The 20,959-nt window shown below is 31.4% G+C and overlaps 1 protein-coding gene across 1 annotated transcript in view; it reads right to left on the minus strand.

Moving 5' to 3' along the window:
• Positions 1-206: 206 nt before the first annotated feature.
• Positions 207-20,959, minus strand: part of LOC119671545 (frizzled-3) — a 42,683-nt gene continuing 21,930 nt past the window's right edge. The window contains exon 2 of the mRNA XM_038082234.1: positions 207-1,937. Within this exon, the coding sequence (XP_037938162.1) occupies positions 405-1,937 (1,533 nt within the window). The 3' untranslated portion in view covers positions 207-404. The remainder of the gene's footprint in view (positions 1,938-20,959) is intronic.

Genomic DNA, 20,959 nt, shown 5'->3' on the forward strand with positions numbered 1-20,959 from the left:
TGTTTTTAAAGCTATTTTTATATATAAATGATTTAATGTAATATACAGAAATTTTCATGGAACCTAACGCGACTTCCAGAGACGAATCAGCCAAATCCTTAAATATAGACAACTGAATCGTTCAATCACTTAAAAATTAACAAATTTATTTACATTAATTTACAATGCGTCACACTTTGATTAAATAAAATTACAGTATAATTTACATCAGCGTTTAAAATATTAAATATTTTTTAAAGAATTTACATTAAAATTAAAAACTAAATTTAAACATTAAACATTAAGAGTCAACATTCGAGCCTGCAAGTTTAACTTATCTTAAAACTAAAACGATAACAATTCCAAGCTATGTACACTCGCCCATTTCGATGCTTGCTGAGAACAGGCTACTACAGATGAGGCAGCTACACGTGCGGTTGGTGCGGGTTGTACACGGGCACGTTGTGAAAATTGATGCCACTGTAGAGCGTAGCGCCGGCAAACTTGCCACTGTTTTGCAAGTGCTTCTTCGGCAATGAAGTGATTGATTTGCTGGTAGTGGATGAGGTTGGCGTAGCGACCAGACGACTACGATACGACTCACAAGTCTTGCGTGACCAAACCCACATACCGGTTAAAGTGCCACCAGCAAGTTGGAAGAAAATGCGTAACAGCGTAGGCCAAGCGTTTTGATGTGGTGGCGGTGCACAGTCTTCATGTGTCGAACACGACGGTACTTCTTCCGCGTAACGTTCAAAGAATGACACAACAAGTCCTGCGGCAGTAGGCAGCAGGAATACCAGCGAAAAAATAAGAAAACGTTTGCGAATTTGTGAGAAACGTTGATGTCCAAATGTTGGCTGCATCTGGTGCTGAAGTGTATTCAACGAGCGTGAGGTGCGTAACATGAAGAAGAGACCCAACACGAGCAGCACTAAAGTGGGTATTTCAACAAAGCCAGGTGCCGAACACATGCCTGTCAATTCATTTGGATGCACGTTCTCCATCAGTAAAGCAGCAATTGGTGGTGCTAATGGGGGCACCCAGGCAAGCACATGAAATAGACCAGATTTCTTTTCCAAAGCCTCACTGGACCACTTCTTGTGTGAAGAAAGATAAAAGCAAATAGCAAATATGAGCCACCAAGTTGCAGCGCATAAACTTAAATAGCTGGTTGTGATGTATGACGCTAAGCACGGAGGTGAAAGCGTGCATGGTGCACTAATTCGACCCAGAGGCTCTTCCAGCGCTGCTAGAGTACGTGAAGAATTATGAAAAACTATGCGTTCCAAGTAGCAAACACTGAAGAGATTGTAGCACAAGCAAAGAAATAGTGCTGGTCGTTCTGGATAACCGAAACGTGTAGGCTCAGCCCAAAACGTTACCAATGAGAATAGCGTGAGCACAAAGCAAACAGCAGAGAGGCCCAGTATTAGACCCTCAGCAATCTTCTTTTGTTCAGTGGTGTGGTAAGCATCCCGATTACATTGTGGCAAGCATTCGTTTTCGTTTAGTGGATTCACGGTAAAATTGTGCGGGCAGATGACTGTGGTTTTGCTCAAATGCGGTGGTAATTTCCATGTCATCCACGGCCAATAGAAGTGAGCGGTGTGTTGTTGTTGATGTTGCTGCTGCTGTTGTTGTATGCTGTGTGTAGGTAATTGCAGTTGCTGTATGCTAGCACGTTGTTCCAGTTGTTTAGTTGCTTCTTGTGGTATTTGCATGCAAAGTTCCTGCTTTTCGGGCTGTGGTAGAGTATCGCAGTTGAGAAAGTCTGGCCATAATTCCATGAGCTCCTCGTGTGTCGCGCACTCCGATTTTACTGTTTCGCACAGTGATTTGCAGGCTGTGACAGGACGTGGCACGTTTGGTGTGCAGAGTGGAAAAAGTGATGAACAAAGCAGGAAACGTGCGCGATTAGAGCAGCTTGATTCGATCAATGGTAGCAATTTGGAAATCTGTAAGAGAAGAAACGGGGGATGGATTAGTATTTGACAAAAAATAAAGCTTATTGATGAGTTTTTTTATTTATTTTTTATAATATTCTGAATGTTTCTACTTAAGCATCTTAAAATGTGTTTTTCTGTATTTCATTAAAGTCCTATGAAAAAACGATCTGCTGTGTCACATCCTCTTTTGGACGAAATTTCAAGAATTTGCGAAATTATGCCATGGAAAAAATGTGTCTTGTTTTATAAAATAATCTGTGACTCAAAATGTGGCAAAATTAAAGCCAACGTCGAAGAAGCAGGAAGCACAGCTTAAAAAGCATCAAATGCGTTGAAGGATACCTGCCTGCGGACGTCTAGTGAAATTACCAATGACATTGAACATTTGAACATTTTTTATAATGCAATTCATTTTAAGAAATAATAAGGCTGAAGTGTACAAAAATACCTGCAAACGTGAAAAGTTGTCGATCATTTCATTTAATTTGACGTGCAAAAAACAGCTAAACTTTAGCTGACAGCAAAAATCAGAAGAAGTGTCTCAAACAAAGGGCTCCAGTGGAAGGCCCAAGATTGCCTTTGTAAGTCAAATTAGTGGCAGCGACAACAAAAGAATTCAAAGCCATTTTTCTGCTGAAATTCAGTTTTGTTTTTGCTGAAGTTGTGATGAAAAATTTTAATGCGACTAAAATTTGAGCGATGGCAAAAGGACTGACATTGACGTTTGACGATAAGTCTCTCGTCTGAACATTTCCTATGATCAAATAAAGCGTATGTGTGTTTTTATTTGTTAATCAACATATAAATTATTTCGTAGAAAACTATTAAAGCGAAAAGATACAAGAACTGCCTCCACAAGAATTCATGGAAAAATGCCATACAGGTTCCTGTGAACCAGTCCCACTTCTCCACTTTGCAAAGTACTAAATTTTGCAGGATTGCAGTTATTTTATGGTTAATTAGTTTAATAAAAAGTGGAAACTACGCACCACACGCTGCGCACGCCAAACAACACAAGAAGTCAAATTTGCCTGCTAAAATGCGTTGCCACCAACTTCGTCGTACGCGCAAAATCGCTTGGCAGCAAAATTTGCATTAAAAAAGTTGTTGACACGCAAACAGCAAAAGCTGAGATAAATTTAAAGAAAAAGTAAGTAAATCCTCATTTGCGTTTGTTCACAGTAGCTTAAATGTGTACCGAGTATGAAGAAAGTCCACATCATAACTTTGATTACCCGCGGCTATCGAATGCATTTGACTCTGCGTCTGGCTCATGGTACTACGCCAATGCACTTCGCCACATGAGCTCATTTGCCCATCCTCAGGCGTTTGCAGCACCGCACAGCTCACCGCACCACTTATATACGGGTTCTCAAGTTGCAGTTGCAGTGAGGTTCATTATGCATTGCCAAGTCTATCTGAGCTGCAAACGCAGCGGGTGATTTATGCATTAAGATTATTTAGTGTTTGTTAAGAACCTCCGCACTTGTGTGACAAGCGCACGAAGGAAGCAACGGTCTTCTCTGGTGCTTCCATATTGGTTCATTCAGATATTCGATTACTTTATGTTCACATTAGCGGTACTTAATTTTACTGATCTTGTTGTGAAGATGATCAACTGTGGAAGTGCAATTAGCCACACTACAAGCCATTTAAACATTCAGTGTCAAATTCCAATTCCAATAAGTGTTGAACTTGAGATCTTAAAGTTGATGTGGTTTGGGAAGTAGACTGGAGAAGCTTTTTAAAATTTTTAAAAATTCAATAAAAAAAAGTTTTACTTAGATTTATGAAAAAATATTTTTCCTGGCGGAAAAGATGAGACAATGCTGTAAAAAGTTAGACTAGTCTGTGACTAGCTTTCATCGTACTATTACTGGTTAGCTACTAGTATTATGAAAGTGATCCGGTGTTGGCACACATATCCTCGCTTTGCATGAGCTTAGACTAATCTCCGACTTGTCCATATAGTTGAGTTAGTGAAGAATGAATAATTTCTCCCGCTATTCGTTTTTTCAATTTGTGTGTTTTTAAGTCCCAGAATACAATTTTTTTTATATGAAATGGATCAGTCTCGGATAAGACCTGTTTCGCTTAAGTCTGATTTCAGTTTAGTCCGATTATTATTATTCTGACTTGCTATTGTTGATGGAATGAGATATTGAGAGTTTTATGTGATTGCCTTCAATCTAAATTTTTGATTTACTTCTCGCTTAAGTTTGAATAAATGAACACCTTTCCTATATAAATGATGATAGCATATATCTTGTTACAGTTAGGTAAGCCATACGTACTAGCTCTTCTTGTAGAAAATACTAGCTTACTTAGGACTGAGAATCGGGCCAATTGTGATGCCACATTGTGGGCCACCTGATGAATGCCGGCAATAAGAGACCAGACGGGTAACACTATTATTCTTCTTTTCTAACTCGTAGCTATGGCAGTAGTCGTTGAAGTGGGTCACTTAATAGGCGGTGTGCCTATCAACGACAAAGTACCCCATCAGTACGGCGATTTTGTTGGATAAAGAGTGAAAAGTCTTAACAGTTGCACTATTGTCTTTGAGTCAACGACGGATCATGTCATTGGTGTAGTTAGCAAAGTGTACTCGCTGCACCATGTTTGGCTCGGGATTTTGCAATATTCTGTAAGTATTCTCGGCTTTGAAATTTGAAAGAAGTATTGAGCTTAAAACATAACTTTTTACGGAAATAGTAAATAATATTATATTAAAATATTTTTCTAATACTTTTTTGGGTTTTGGCTTGCCTCCATGCTTTTGCAATATACCTTGAAGTCATTGCTATAAGCTTGTATGAGTATAAAAACAGTGCTGCAGTGACGAGGTTGATCAATTAAAGATACAATTTACCAATCAAATATGACAAATGAAAGAAAACCGCTGCAAATTCCCTAAGGAAATGTACGAATTACCAATTTAGGTCAAAAATAATTTATAGATACGCGACGACTACAATAAAGTTAACTAACCAAAAAAAAAAAGAATAAAAGAAGTTGAACTCGCTCAATTGCTTTTGGTAAAGTAGGGAAAAACCTTTAATGCACATTTGCGGTTAATGCATCGCAATCCACAAATGGTTGCAGACAACTAATCAAGCTCAGATTATATTAAGTCATGTGGTTACTTGCGGATGCAAGTTGGACACAAACAGCGGCTTGGGTATGAGTATGTGTTGAAATTTTTAACTCAAATAAGTAAAATGATTGATCTTTAGGCATGATTTGGCATTTTGGCTTTTAAACCATTTTCAACTTAAGAAAATGCCACGATATGTACGCTGTCCCCTTCGCACAGTGGGATCTCCTATCGTCGAGCAGTTAACTTCAGTTCTGATAGAAGATCCAGCGCAGCTAAAGTGACTAGCATAATGTGACGGTCTTAACCACAATAAGTGGCTGAACTTGTTACTTGGAACTTTATCGTTGATAGTTAAGTAAGTACTCATATCTGTACATATATATTTTCAAAATTATTTTATTTTACTATATATATAAGTAAAATTCAGAATAATCAAAAGAATTTCTATTTGGTTGTGTACTGCCGCCTTGCATTTGTCATTTTAATTGATATTTTCCAATTGAAAAAAATGTAACAATTCACCTGCTTGCAACTTTTAATCAATTTAATTGCCTTTAATTAATATAATATTTGCGCAAATATATCTTTATCTATAACTGTGTACATATTTCAATTCATCCAAGCGACATGTATGTGAAGACAGCTGCAATTAGACCCGACTGGCGTTGTGAAGTTGTCCCATTGTGCATATTTTTCATAGAAGTTAAATAAAAATTATAAATATTTTTCTAGTTTCTTTGTCGGAATACTCGTATTCTTACACAAGAGCTCTACAACCATTTGCGGAAAGGTAGTTTAAGTTATTGGCATGATCGAGTACTTATATGTGAGGAGTTTCGAATAGTTTGTTTTTATAATGACGTTCATTTGAATATAAATTCTCAATATTATGAAGATAACCATAGTTGATTTAAGATAAATAAAAACTGGTCTAAGAATAACTTAAATCGAATATAGACTAAGATTAATCTAAAATGAACTAGGCTAAAAATTAGTTGGTTGGTATAAAACAAACTTAAGTTGCTTCCATATAAACATCAGTAATCTAAGATAAACCAGAGTTAATCTAAGATACACTAAATAAATAGATAAATGGATAAAGTTAGTTAAAGATAAACTTCAGTAAAGTTAAGATGAACTTAAGTATAGTTAATCTAAGATAAGCTTAAGAAGAATTAATCTAGGATAAACTTAAGATAAGTTAATCTAATTTAAACTTAAGTTAAGGTAATCTAAGATAAACTTAAGATATAAGTTAATCTAAGTTAAACTTAAGTTAAGGTAATCTAAGGTAAACTCAAGATAAGTTAATCTAAGATAAATTTAAGATAAGTTAATCTAAGATAAACTTAAGTTAATCTAAGATATATTTAAGTTAAGTTAATTTAAGATACACTAATGTTAGTTAAAGATAAATTTACATAAAGTTAACATGAGCTTAAGTAGAGGTAATCTAAGAAAAATTTAAGATAATTTAATCTTAGATGACCTTAAGATAAGTTAATCGAAGATAAACTTAAGCTAAGTTAATCGAAGATAAACTTAAGCTAAGTTAATCTAAGATAAACTTAAGCTAAGTTAATCGAAGATAAACTTAAGCTAAGTTAATCGAAGATAAACTTAAGCTAAGTTAATCGAAGATAAACTTAAGCTAAGTTAATCGAAGATAAACTTAAGCTAAGTTAATCTAAGATACACTAATGTTAGTTAAAGATAAACTTACATTAAGGTAACATAAACTTAAGTACGGTTTATCTAAGATAAACTTAAGTTAATTTAAATTAAGATAAACTTAAGTAAAGACAAGCTTAAATTACGTTAATCTTGATATTCAAAGGGTGTAGCAGAAGCGGTGCAACGTGTATTTTCAATACGTTTTAGATGGAAAAAAATATTTGTTATAATAATATATATATTTTTAGTGGAGATTAGTAAAAAGCTTGCCGCCATATTTTCACACATTATAAGTATTTTCTGATAATTAAGATTAATCTAATTATATACCCATATATTCATAAAGGCAATGTCAGCTTAAAATAATCCACTTAGAATAATTAATCTTAACAGTAACAAACTATTAATTTTTATATAATTAATGAAATTATATTTTTAATATGTAATATATGCACTTAATAAAGATTTGTTGTGAGTTGGAGAACCCGTTTATGGTGTTTTTAAATAAGAGTATTGAGGTGAGTTATTATGTGCGAGGTAATAGGTTACTATTACCTCTATTACGAGGTAATAGAGTGAAATCTATTACTTGGATTGATTTTCCTCTGCTTAGAAGAAATTGAAATTAAACAGATTTTTTTTAGTTTTATTTCAATATCTAAAATCTTTTTAACGGTGTTCTGAAAGAAATTAAGATAAATAATGATAGCTTAATACAAATTGAATCAGATATATCTATACTAGTGCTTGATGTTTTGATTTTAAAACAATAAATAGAAGGCTAAGGTCTATTTATGATGCCGTTAAGTTTTAAGTTTTGGATATAAGCTCTTGAGAATAACATTGAAATGAGCTTTTATTGTATGAAGACTATTTAACCATTCGAAAATATTTTACAATAGTTCCATTTGGAGCATATACTGTGTGTCTTCAACTTATTTTACGGATGAACAAATTTTAACGGCATTAGTTAGTGAGATTTGGTCTACATAGACAATGAGTTTAGAGGCGATCTTAAAACTTGAAAAAGGTTTTATTCTTCAAATTAGTTTGGCACATCAAATTTATATGTTAGGTTAGTTTATGCCAGCGATCCTACATACCCAGTAAGACCTATTGGTTTATTGTGCTACCCTATAAAGATCTTGAACCTTCAACGAAGTCTGAAATTGCATTGAAAACTGAGTTTCTAGTAAGTTTATATAAAATTATTAAAATTTTGAGCGTAACAAATCGTTAAGTTATAACAATTTTATATCAGCAAAGATGATTTAACTTTAGATGATGTATCTAATGGATTTTACTTGAATTGCCATACACAAAATATAACGGGGAAATATGACAAAACCTTAGATGATTGATAATTATCGTATCTATTCAATTTTGTTTGTATTTTTGTTTACAAAAATAATAAAAACTTTTTATTATATTTAAAAATATAATAAAATCTTTTCAAATATAAATATATTAATATGTTTTAGAAACCATTAAAAAATTAATAAAATGTGAACACGTTGGTAAATCTATTAAACTGAATGTGTGGCAAATCTGAGGTCTCCGGTAGAAGGTATGTAATAAAATAAGTTACATGGTCGAAATTTGTAGTCACTAAAGTTGTAAAAATTGTGAAAATATTATTTAATTGTGTTTTATTTCACATTTTTTTATTTAAAATTTACTCACAAAACTATAATAATTCCTCTAAAAGCTGTCAATGCTTAAGGGTTCCCAATGGGCTGGTCCTTCTCGGCTAAAATTTTATTATAGTTTTTGGCTGCCTCCGCTTGAATGCATTTTAATATCAATGTGTGAATATGACTGGCGGCATAATTTTATTTAAGTGTTAAGTGTTAAAATTAAAAGTAACAAACAACAAAAGCAACTACAATAACAACAACAATAAAACAATGTACCACACACATCATATTCCCATGCATTGAGTTACGAACTACAAAATCTGTATCTGAAGTGAAAATAACTTCAAGAGTAAAAAAAAAAGATATTTAAGAATAAAATTATTAACGTGTGTGTATCTGCACTGAAACGTAAACGTTGGCAATAGCTCAGCTACAGAAAATAAAATAATGAAGTAATGAAGTAATGTAGTCATGTAGTAATGAAGAGACCAACCGAAGAGGAGGCAAGTTGCTTGCTTGCAAGATCAAAGTGCACCGCATAAACTTTTATTGCATTTATTAGATAAAAAGATACAAATGAACACAAACGCTTTGCGTTCAAATACAAAATGAAGACACTTCAAAAAGCAGCAATTAAATTAAATTAAAAGAAAAAGCACCGAAAAAGGTGTGAATATGTTTACTCAAATAAATACACAACAAAAATATAACGTGAAAAAAAAAAAATAAATTTAGTTCCACTATTGTAGTTACTTGTATCTAGCAATGTGCGCGCACTAGTATCTGAGAGTGCTTTTATATTTGTGCGTATCCGCTGATCGAAGCATCGAAATTTAATAAAATTTCGAAATTGTAATTATTTTCATTGAAAAAAAAATAGTAGGAAAAAAAACAATATTAATGATTATAATTTTAATGTTTTTAGCGGCACTTGTGTTGAGATATCAGCAAAATGGTTTATGAGTTATAGATACAAAACAAAGTGCAATATAAAATTATAACGCCAACAAACTAAATTCAATATCGAAAACATCAAAGGAACGCCTTTTGCGCTTTGCGTTTATGTGATTGGGAATCTGACTGACTGAAAGCATTCAAAAGTTTCCATAGAAAATCAATATAAAATTATTTTGATTTTAAGATTTCGTTTTCGATTTTGGATTTTTATTATACAAAAATAATATTGTTTATAAAATTAAACGCTTTTATGTATTTGCCTTTGATACAATTTCAAACCATAAACACATTCGTCGACTGTTTATATATACTTTGATCTTTGGATACAATTAATTTTATTTTCATAATTTAAGCATTGCTTTGTGAACTTGTAAAAATCAAAAAAAAAAAAAAAAACAAAAAAAATCAGTTTATAACTTTAAAAGTGCAAAAGCAAACAGTTTAAAAGTTAAAGATACAATATCTGTTAAAAAAACTCACAACGGAAACAAATCCGTTCTATGAAAAATTCTTTACAATCATAAAAATATGACTTTATGATTTCAAATCTTTCTCATAAATGTAGATACTTGTGCATATCGAAATTTTTCATTAAAAACTATTTTATATGGTTTTACATTAAAGGTTTCATCTTTTGAATTTTGGCTTCAAATGCATCCGACTGCATTCAACTGCATTCGTCTTCATTCTGCGGTGCGATGCAGTCACAGTTAATACAATTTTTATATTTTAAATATTTTTGAAATCTCTAAACATTCCTTAACTTAATTGTATTTTTATGACTTTAAGAGGATGAGCACTTAGTAAGCTACAGATAAATTTCATTTAATATGATTTTTATGTAATTCGGTTATTTGAGTGCATTCGATGCGATTTAGTAATTTAGTTTTTTTTTTTTGTATCTTATCACGTCAGCGACTGAGAGAAATTTTATGTTTAGAAATGTTTTTCTTTTCAAATGCGTTTAAACACAAAGAAAAGAGATTTTGACGCATTTAAATTTATTGCTTTTAAATATTTTCTAATAAAAAAGAAGAAACTATGCCGCTCTCATCTCAAACGTTATTATCTAAAAAGAATAGACCGAAAGGTTTATATAGCCTACTGACGATGCTAAGAGTTTCATGAGCTACATTTTTATATAGTTAAAACCTTTATCCATGTTGGAAGTTTATATTGTGAAACTCTTCGGAATTATATGATTGAGAAATTAACCTGTCAGGTTTTTCGGACTACATGGTGGATCGAATGTACTTCTAATTACCATTTAGGCTTATATTACAGTTGTTAATAATAACTAATAATACTCATAATATATAGTAATCTACAGAACTGAGTAATCAGTCTGTATCTTAAATCATAAGACTCCAACTAATCTAATCCAGAAGACCATATCATTGTAAGAACCTTTTCTTTAATGCCTCATTTAGTACAGGTATTGTTGCACAATCATATATGACAAAAAAATTTCAACATTGCAAATTTGTTGTGAAGGCGTGTCAAGAGCCCTTTTTAGTGTTAACACGTAAGTCAGAACATGGCGCCGATAAAAGCGTAACAAAAGCTATCTAATATGAGTATCTTGGGAAATACAAGTACATATTGACATTTCACGACACTTTTAATCAAACACTTAGCCAGAAATTTAGCAGAGTGTTTTGAATTACATACTCGATCGACTATATTTTTATTCACTATTCAGTAAGCTCATGCTGCAATAGTAATGATTAGATATATGTATATGTATATACTTATGAGCGTTAAATTACACAGGGAGGGAGCGTTAAATTACACGAATCAATTATGTTTGTTAGGATATGAATTTCTGCCATTAATTGAATTTATATCAAAAAGTAAAAAAACCCATTCACTTCACTCAGACATGCAGTCAATGCTTAATTGTATTGTATACAATTAATACATATACATATATAATAAATATTTATATTTAGACATAAGTCAATGTGCCTGTTAATAGCATCAAAAAAAGAGCGAAGGAATAAAAAATAAAAAAGTGTTAGCTAACTTCACTAAAACAAAAAATAAATAAGATTAATAAGAAATTCTTATCGTAAGCCTTCAAATAAAAATTTTTAAATTTTAAAATCCAATGGCTTGATTACTAAGGATGACTTTGCCTTACATAAACTTATTGTTAATAATAACTTAATATTTTCCCCTCTTAGGTGATTTTAATGTTGAGATCCATTATTCACACTTGAAAATCATTTTATGGATACACTCATATCCATATCATATCTACATTTACAGCATTTAAGTGAATTTATAATCACACTCATGTATTGCTTTAATAATTAAATATAATTGAGATACAATTTATAAAATTAATATGTAAAAATAATTTAATATTTTCGCTATGACTGACTTATATAAAAGTTATATAAAGGTTGATAACTCGTTCGCTTAGCACATGAGCACATGCACTAAGTCATAATAGCCGCTAATGAAATCTTAAACAATAACGTCAAATGAATATGAAAAAACCAGCAGGAACTGAATTATCGCAGTTCATAGAAGAGATATAAGTTATGAGCAGAGACGTATAGAAATTTTTTAGAAAAAGTTAAATAAAAATAGCAAAGCTTATATGTGGTTAACTTAAGGAAATAATAATCATAATTTAATGATGATGCCATCTATATCTATAAAAAAAAGCATGGTTTAGATACAGATACAGATACTGATACCAACACCACAGATACAACGAGACAATAGGAGCAATCATAGCACAAGTAACACTGTTAGCCGCGAGTGTTGTAAGGTGGTCTGCAATTTCATAAGAAAAATTAAAAACAACAACAACAAACAAACAAAAAAAAAATGAAGAAATTATTGTATATAAAAAAAAAGAAGAAAACAACAAAGCGTTTTAAAATTGCTTCCAACGTGTATAACGAATCGGAAACAGGTAAGAGTATCTTAAGAGTTACGATAGAAAAATTTGTGAGTTTAAACACTTAAGGGCAGCACTAACCCAACAACAAAAACAAAAACAAAAAGTAGAAAAGGAAACAAAAACAGAACAACAGCAATGGCAATAATGGCCACAACGGCAAAGGAACTAAAACAATTGCTCATTCAATTTCATACAAAATTTAAACAAATTTGCCATAAAGTAAAATTAAGTTAAAAGTGACTGAAAAACAAATGAGCAAATGGAACGTCGTTAAAACGGACTGCCGGACGGTGTTATCATAATTCAATAGATAGCAATTTAAAAGTGGTCAAAACTGAAAGAAAAATCCATTACCAATACGAACAGTGGACAGTGAACAGTGAACAGTGAAACAGTGGAACACAAGATAGCAGACAGCAGAGCAGACGGACAATTCACGTTACGCTTGTGCAACGAATTGAACTTGAGTTTTTTTGTAAATTTTTTTTTAGTATTCACACCACTAACACAGGCACAAATATTATTAACGGCAAAAGTATTAACAACAACAACAACATCAATAATAACATCAACAACAACATTAGGCGTAATATCATTGCTGCTGCTGCCTAAAATGTGTTATTAAATATTGAAAGAATGAAAACGAAAAGAAGAAGAACAGAAGTTAAAGTTGTTGTAGAAGAAGCAGACGAAGCAGCAGCAGAAGCAGAGAAAAAAGGAAGCAAGTAAGAAATGAAACCTGTTGCGGCAAATTGGTTAATACAATGCCCATGCGCAACATCATTCACACTTATGTTGCTCTATGCTATTGTGTTTTTTTTTCTGTTTTTATTTTGTTTTTGGTTTCAGAAAATTATTAGCCTCGCGGCACTTACGGGTATTAATCTTAAATGTGCAGTTGTTGTTGTGGCCGATGTTATTCTAATTGTTGTTCTTGTAAATGTAAAGGGTCAATGTGATCAATTTTTTGGGTTTTAGTTTGTATTTAAGGACTAATAACGATAATTCTGTTTTGGTAGAAAAATAAAATCGAACCCTTTGTGAAGACTTTATTTACTTAGCAAGATACACATATGCTATATGTTAAGTGTAACTATAGAAAATCGTTCCAAGCTTAGATAGGTTAAAATCTTTTTGATCGGTTATAACTCGAAGTACAATTTTGCATAGAAAAGGTTTGGAGTTATAAAGACTTTGAGTTAAAGAATTTTTTTTGTAATTTTATGAAATTTGCTCTCTAAACCCTGTTCCGCGCTATTCAGTTCGAGTTATGGAAGTTAGACTATATTATTTTTTCTCTGTATTCAGTTTGTTGTGCCTCATGCTCCAATTTGGGATTCATTATTATGTTGAAGTTAGTTGAGTCCGAGCACTTGAGCACTTTTACTCTCTATTAACTGCAAGGTTTCTTTAAAACCCCTCTCTACGCCTTGACTGGAGCAATAATTGACATCAGATCTGTATACCTCTCCGAGGAGCATGTAGCCAAGCTGAGATTCGCTAACGCGGTTTTAAAAAATTTAGCAGCAGATTATTAAATTTAAGACCCTAATTTTTGTGTCCATCGAATAGATTTAATTCTTTACAAAAATACCAATTAATATACTTTATACTTCAACCAGGTCGTATGAAAATAACAATAAAATTTATATGATAAATAAATATATTTTTGTTATCTATATACCCATATTTAGTTAAAACTTAGACCCATTAACCTTGATTGTATATATAAATTTGATATGAGAAGTTTTAGGGTTTCTTCATCTTATAAAAAACTTAGGGAAGTCTGCAAATCTTAACATATTTTTTTTTATTATAACTATAATTTATATAAAAGCAATTTAATGCCTAGATAACGAATTATCTATATGTCCATAGATAAATATTTTACAGTAAAGAATTAAAATATCTATAAAAATTTATTTTGCATTAAATTAGGTTTTGGACTGAATAGTTATTTGATGATTGCTGAATATTTATCTTCAATAATCGATCATTAGAAATACTATATTTCATGATTTAATAGTCCGTGTATAATATTTTGGACAGCAAGTGTGAGGAAATAATATATAATGTAAATATTATCTTACAGTTATCTGCATCAGATAATAATTATTTAAACCAGAAAGGGAGCTGTATACATAATCCAAAATAATATATAAAATAAATAGATTATAATTCTTTCTCATATTATTTTTGTATCTAAATCTTTTTTCTTAAGTCGACTTGGCTGACTTATGTTTGATGCTTGATGCTTGATGCATTTTCGAAAGTCAGTTATAGCCGAATTTTTTATCTCAACGTAACGAATGGAATCTGCTACGCTTCAAGCATTTTGAAAGATGCACGCATTATCGATGGTTTCAACGTTTTTTTTTTTTTGTTTTTGTTAAATTTTTGCAGCTGTGAAGTTGTGTTTCTTTAAACTCCAAAAGTTAAAATGAGTTGAACGTTCGAAGGAAGGAGTAAATTATGTTTTTAAGTTTTGTGAAATGAATTTATATTTAATAATATTTTTTCATAACTTAATTTGTTACACCTGAGTTATTTCTGTTATTATTTCAAAGCATAAAAAATGGTTAATTTTTTATTAATATGCAGTTCATAATAACGAATACGAATAATGTAATTTATTTTTATAACTTGAAGTTTACTACTTGCTCACATATATGAATTTTTGTATGATTTTGTTTATAGCCACAGGCCAAATGGCGGTTTTATTTAACTTCATGTATATATTACAGAAATATATACATATATACATAGGTATGCATAAGTTTGGTTTGATTTTATAGATTTAAATGAACATGTGTCTACCACATATCTCATACATACCATACTTATGTGTTTTTTGCTCTATTGTAGTTTAGTTGAGATATAACACCTTATCTCAGCTCACAATTCAATTACAGCGCAAAGTGTCTGACAGACACCTTTAAAAAATACTTAATTATGCCTCAAAATTATTGATTAATGATTTGGCAATTTAAAGTGATTGTATGTTCTTCTCCAGTTACAGATACAGTTCGATTAGGATGTGCGTCATAGATTGTTGTGTAGATTTTTTTAATATCTTATGTATTCATCTTTGGATTAAAGACTTTATTTTTGTACCGGCTAAAATATAAAAAAAACTAAGGATTTAATTTTATTAATTAACACTTAACTACCACAAATAGAAGTTATTGGCTGAAGTTTTTCATTTTAGGTGCACTCGAAACTCACTATATCAGTGAGATATAGCGAAAAAGATCCTTTATAACATATAAGAATAATAATAATATAAGAATAATATTAATATGAAAATACAGTAATTCCTCCTATAACGCGGTACCCTTATAACACGTTTTCTTATTACGACATTTCAATCCCCAGTAAAACACAGGCATTCCCTCATATAACGCGGGGATTTGGACAGTTCATAATTAGCTTCGCGTACCTTTGCACGTGGGTATACGGGGTATACGCGATTTCAATCCCCCGTATAACACGGGCATTTCCTCAAATAACACGTGGATTTGTACAGTTTATAATTAGTTTCGCGTACCTTTGCACGTGTGTATACGGGAATATGCCTATAACGCGTTTTCTATAACGTGCTACCAATCTATCGCGTTATAGCGGGGATTACTGTATATTTCCACATATTTACTAAGCATCTATATATTCATTTCTGTTTCTGTATATTCACTACAATACCATTTTTTGAAATGATTACAATTATGTTTCAAAATAAAGATGATCACTATGTTATGTCTTTTGTATTCTACTAATAGGACGCTTTTGTCTCCCTGTAGTAAAATTATTAAAATTTCAGCTTTAAATTGGATTTACTTTCGTTCGTTATTGAATGTTAATAATTTTGCAAAATTCCAAACGATTATATTTCATAAACATTTTTTTATCCACAGATAGCAATAAGTTGATTAAATTATGAATAAACAATGTGCAGCCAAGTGCATTGACTTGTGTGATTTTAACATAAAAATTTGCAACATTTATGCTGAAATTTATATGAGTGGACATAGATGCCTCGGCATGAGCCCAATGAGCAACTTCAGGGAATACTTCTTTCCGCAGTGATGACAAGCCATTCTTTGCAGACTGTGGCCCAGACTTGAAAGTCTGTAGTTGTATCTTATAAATTTGTGTTGCCGTCATGCATAAATTGTGCTTTAAAATAAAATTAACATTTTTATGAAGTTGCAGTGGCAGAATCAGTGACAAAAACAAAAGTTGGCAAACAAATTCTGCATACTGAATACTGCAGCATATCGTACTGCTGCTCGAGCTCGAATAAACTGAGCATGAAATGATTTTTTATACATTTTCTCAATGCAATCATAATAAAAATTTATTAGCTACATATATAAATTATTTAAAAAAGAATTTTTTTTTTCATAAATATAAAATCTTTCCATAAATTTGCTTGTAGTTTGACTAACCTCCTTTTTTCTCATTAAGTTGAGTTATGAGCTTTGCTTGCTTGGCTTCGAAATCAATTAACTTCATTTTCGATTTGTTAATTTCAATACAAAAGGAATATGCAGAATACATTTTATTGTATTTCCGTCTCTAGATAAGCACAAAAAGCCAATTATTAAAATACTTTATGGAAGCGAGTATCTTTGCTTTGGCAAAAGCGTATCCGTTCGAATCAATGTTCAAATGTTGTTTAGCAACTTTTCGCTGGTTCGTTGGTTCGCTGGTTTGATGCAGTCAAGTGTTGTGGCGGAGTACGTGAGTACATTGGCGGCACTTACCGGCCAATGTACTTTTGCGTCGGGATGTGGTCACAGCTAATGCGATGAGGCATGTATATAATCTATGCTTAAGTAATGGATTAATTTATAATTTCATATCGAAACGCATCTTCCGTTCAAATCAGTTCACATTTTCTTTAGAGGCTGGTCAGGCCAACAAGCGCACCTTTTTCTCCGTTTTGAATGTTTCAGATGCTGTGCTCTGTGGTATCTTTCAGCAGTCTTAATGTGACTTAAGTAGATATGGAATTACATAAAAAATAAAAGAGATACATTTGTGCAAGAGCCACAAAGAAGGGCTTAAGCGCCTGCTCAGTCACAATTTGTTTGAAGTTGAAATTGTGCGCTTTAATGAGACAATTCCGAGCCTCATTCCATATTCATAAAATGTAAATAGATTTGTTAATGTATCTACACCTGAGTATATAGACAGTCGCTTTGTTTGTTTCATTCTGTTTCAGTTTTTAGTTTATATTGCCATTATTTTGTTATCGAAAATTTAAGTCTAAATAATGAATGACACCTTTTAATATATAACGAGTGGGCCTCAAAATTGTTAAGCCTCAATAAATTAAAAAAAAAAAGGAAATTAAAATTTTAAATTTGAATTTAAAATCTTTATAAGTCTTTGTTTCTTGAATTAATTTTATATATTTTTGTTTTTTGCTTTTTATCAATGAATCTCTTTAGGGAATTTGTCGAAACAGTTTCTTTCTTTCAAGTGCAAAGCAGTTGATTTGTTATTGTTGTTAATTTTTTTTCTTTTAATAATCAAATAATTTACATAAATTAATTTGTGAGACGTGCGCTTTAAGCTTGATTTGTTGCTTGATTTTATTTCGGACTTATAAATAAAAATATACAAAAAAAAATGTATAAAACAAAAGCATATTTAAAATAGTTAAAAAAATTGTTGAAATTGAGATTGAATTAATTTCAATATATAAAAAAGATGTAGACACATCTTACACGCGTGCGGTTCTAATAAAAATTCATAGAAAGAAAAATTTTGATCAATGGTATCAATGGTAGTTGCAGTCAAGGAGAGTAACAGACTTCTTCTTAGAAAAGAACTCTGGGTTAAAACACATTAAATTAAGTTGTAGTTGCTATAAAGAAAAGTATATGAACAACGAAGTACAATTGTTATCTTTAGTCTAGAATCTAGAAGGTTTGATCTCAGATATGCTTCGGTATGATATTAAAGCCCAGGTTCCCTTAAGTTGAAGTTGTAATGACCAAGAGTCCGATTCAGGAATATTTATATTGAGATAGTGTATATGGTGAGAGTTTCTAATATAATAAACACATAACATAATATTAAATACATATAAGCTTAGCTTAGCCCAAGTAGACTTTACTGAATAAGTCTACTCGTGTATGTGAAAGAGTGTCAATCATTTACTATTTATTGTTAGTTATCAGAAGATCCTTGTTAGAAGATCCACTGTTACGACAAGAAACTTGTTACTATTTTCTGTATATATGTTAAATAGAACCTTCCTTTCTAAACATGCTCGAAAGCATTGTCCGAATTTGGAAAGTATGTCTTGTGATCTGACTACTCTGTGATATCTATGAATCTTGATTTTGCTTCTCTTTCTATAAATACACTTTTCCTCACTAAATATATAAGAAAGCATTGATCAAATAGCAGAAGTAAACTTAGTGATCTAACAAGTATCATAATATACTTTTTAAACATGTATATAGATATAAACAAGAAACTAATAAGCATAAGCTTTATTAGCTTGAATTGGTAAATCTACAAGGACTGTTCGGAATTAGCGGAACTGCTCAATACTGAGTGTAGAATCATAGCATGATAACTGATGCATAGAATACTCTTTTCCTACATTATCACAGTTTTTGCGTAAAGCATTTCGTCTTCTCTTCTTAATTTCTTTATCTTCTTGTGAAGAGGCATAGGGCCTTTCATTTGCTGAGAAGTAAATTGATTTGATGGTGTCAGATCATTATGTGGCCGTATAAATCTCGGGCGAAACCTAAGATTTTAACACCTCTGACTGGATTAAAAGATAAATAGTTTATAAAACAAATAAAATACATAAACTTTTGCGAATATAAGTTTTTCTTTAGTGTATTTCAAATATATATCACTCTATTTTACTACTGCACTCTATCATCTTTACAACTTGAAAGCTTTTGATCTTCAAACTTCTGATAATGAGTTTAAGATGTCATCTATAACCATTTGTGTTTAAAATCTGTACAAAAATATATTATTTTGTTTACAAAGAACTTAATAAATAAACAAAATTGCTTTTATTATTTATAATAATATTTGCGGTACTCAAAGTAACCGCATTGTTAATAATTTTGCCTCAAAATTATTATTCAGTAATTAGGCAAATAATTGAATATATAAAATTCAATTAAAAAGAATTAACTTTGTCGGCTTATTCGGTTTAAATACAAAAGAGGCAAAATTAAATAAAGTCAGATAAATAAATAAGTAAATGACAAACACAGCCAACATCTTAACAATTTAATTTATAAACCACAAATGCAAACATTTGTGTCACCGCACTTCAAAGTGCTGATGAGGATCATCAGCTCAGGCAACACTACGAGTATTTGCGCATCTCATGAGTAACGATACAGCCACTGTAGCAAATAATAACTGCAGATTGTTAAAAGCAAATAGATACTCGTAGATACACAAATAATGCGAGGAAATTGTAGATACTCGTACTTCGATGAATAACTCAAAACGTGGGTTTCTACACTTTGATGTGAGCAGCTGTTGTGGTGGCAGTGGCGGCAGTGGCGGCAGTGGCGGCAGCGGCGGCATATCTAAGAGACTTGTAATCTGAGATATCGAAACGCTCGATTGTATCTGAGAAACTGCATTTGCTGCATTCTATTTGCTATTCGTTGATGTTTGTTTGTTGACTTTGTGCTGTTTGAGTTGCGGCAACACAATTTTCTGCTTGTCAAAATGACAAGTGCAAAATTGTTTGAATGACTAAAAGCAGCAAATTCTATTGTAAAAATAAAAAACTTAATAAAATAAATAAAAAAAGCCCGCACGATTTTGCCATTTGCTTCACTGTCAAGTTTTGCCGCTTGATTATTATTTTTACAAAAATGCTCTCCAGTTTTTGGGTACCAAAGTTTTTTCCTACCAATTCGACTAGCTTAAAAGCTATAATTTACTATGTTTTGGTTTATTTATTATTAAAGATTGACTATTATTACAAAAGCAATTCCTTTTTTTGTAATTTATTAAAAAAAACGAGGTAATTTTCAATTTTCAACTGTCATGGCAATGACAGTGCTTTCGGCGGTTCCAACTATTTTTATTTCAATTTATTCTCAGGTTTTAGTTGCAGTGAATAAAAGATATTATTTCTTAGTCACAGCGGTCATGGCTAGTACGAGTATTTAACAATTTAAAAAAAAATTCAACCGGATCAGTTGTGTGTTGTGTGAATGCTTTAATACAATACTTCTAAGACAATAGAAATTTTTATGTTGGCAACACTTATTAGAATATTCAAAGACGTGTTTTATCAAAAGGTCAAAAATAATGGAGCCATCCTTTTTTATGAGTATTTATTTATTAAAATAAATAGAACAAAAAATATAATGTTTAATTTTTAAGATGAAAATATATTAACTTTATACTTTCTATAAAGTTCTAGGTTGACCCTCTATCTACTATCCACTATTACGAGGTTTTTTGTGGATTCAAAACGGCTTTCCTTTTTCTTTTAGCTAATTGGGGAGGATTCGTCCTCCCTCCACCACAACTAACTATACTTTCTAAATGACAAAGAACTTTCTGGATTTAAAGTAGAAAACAATACTCTAAATAAATGATTGTAGATGGAGACCTGACATCATAACTCTAATCCGTATTTGATATAAATCTCTTTAATAAAAAATAATTGCAAACTTTATCTGAAGTAAAAATTTCCAGTTTAAACTACGAAATCAAAAATATATATTAAGTCTTA

Source organism: Teleopsis dalmanni, chromosome 1 (assembly GCF_002237135.1).
Source record: "Teleopsis dalmanni isolate 2A chromosome 1, ASM223713v2, whole genome shotgun sequence".
NCBI lineage: Eukaryota > Metazoa > Arthropoda > Insecta > Diptera > Diopsidae > Teleopsis > Teleopsis dalmanni.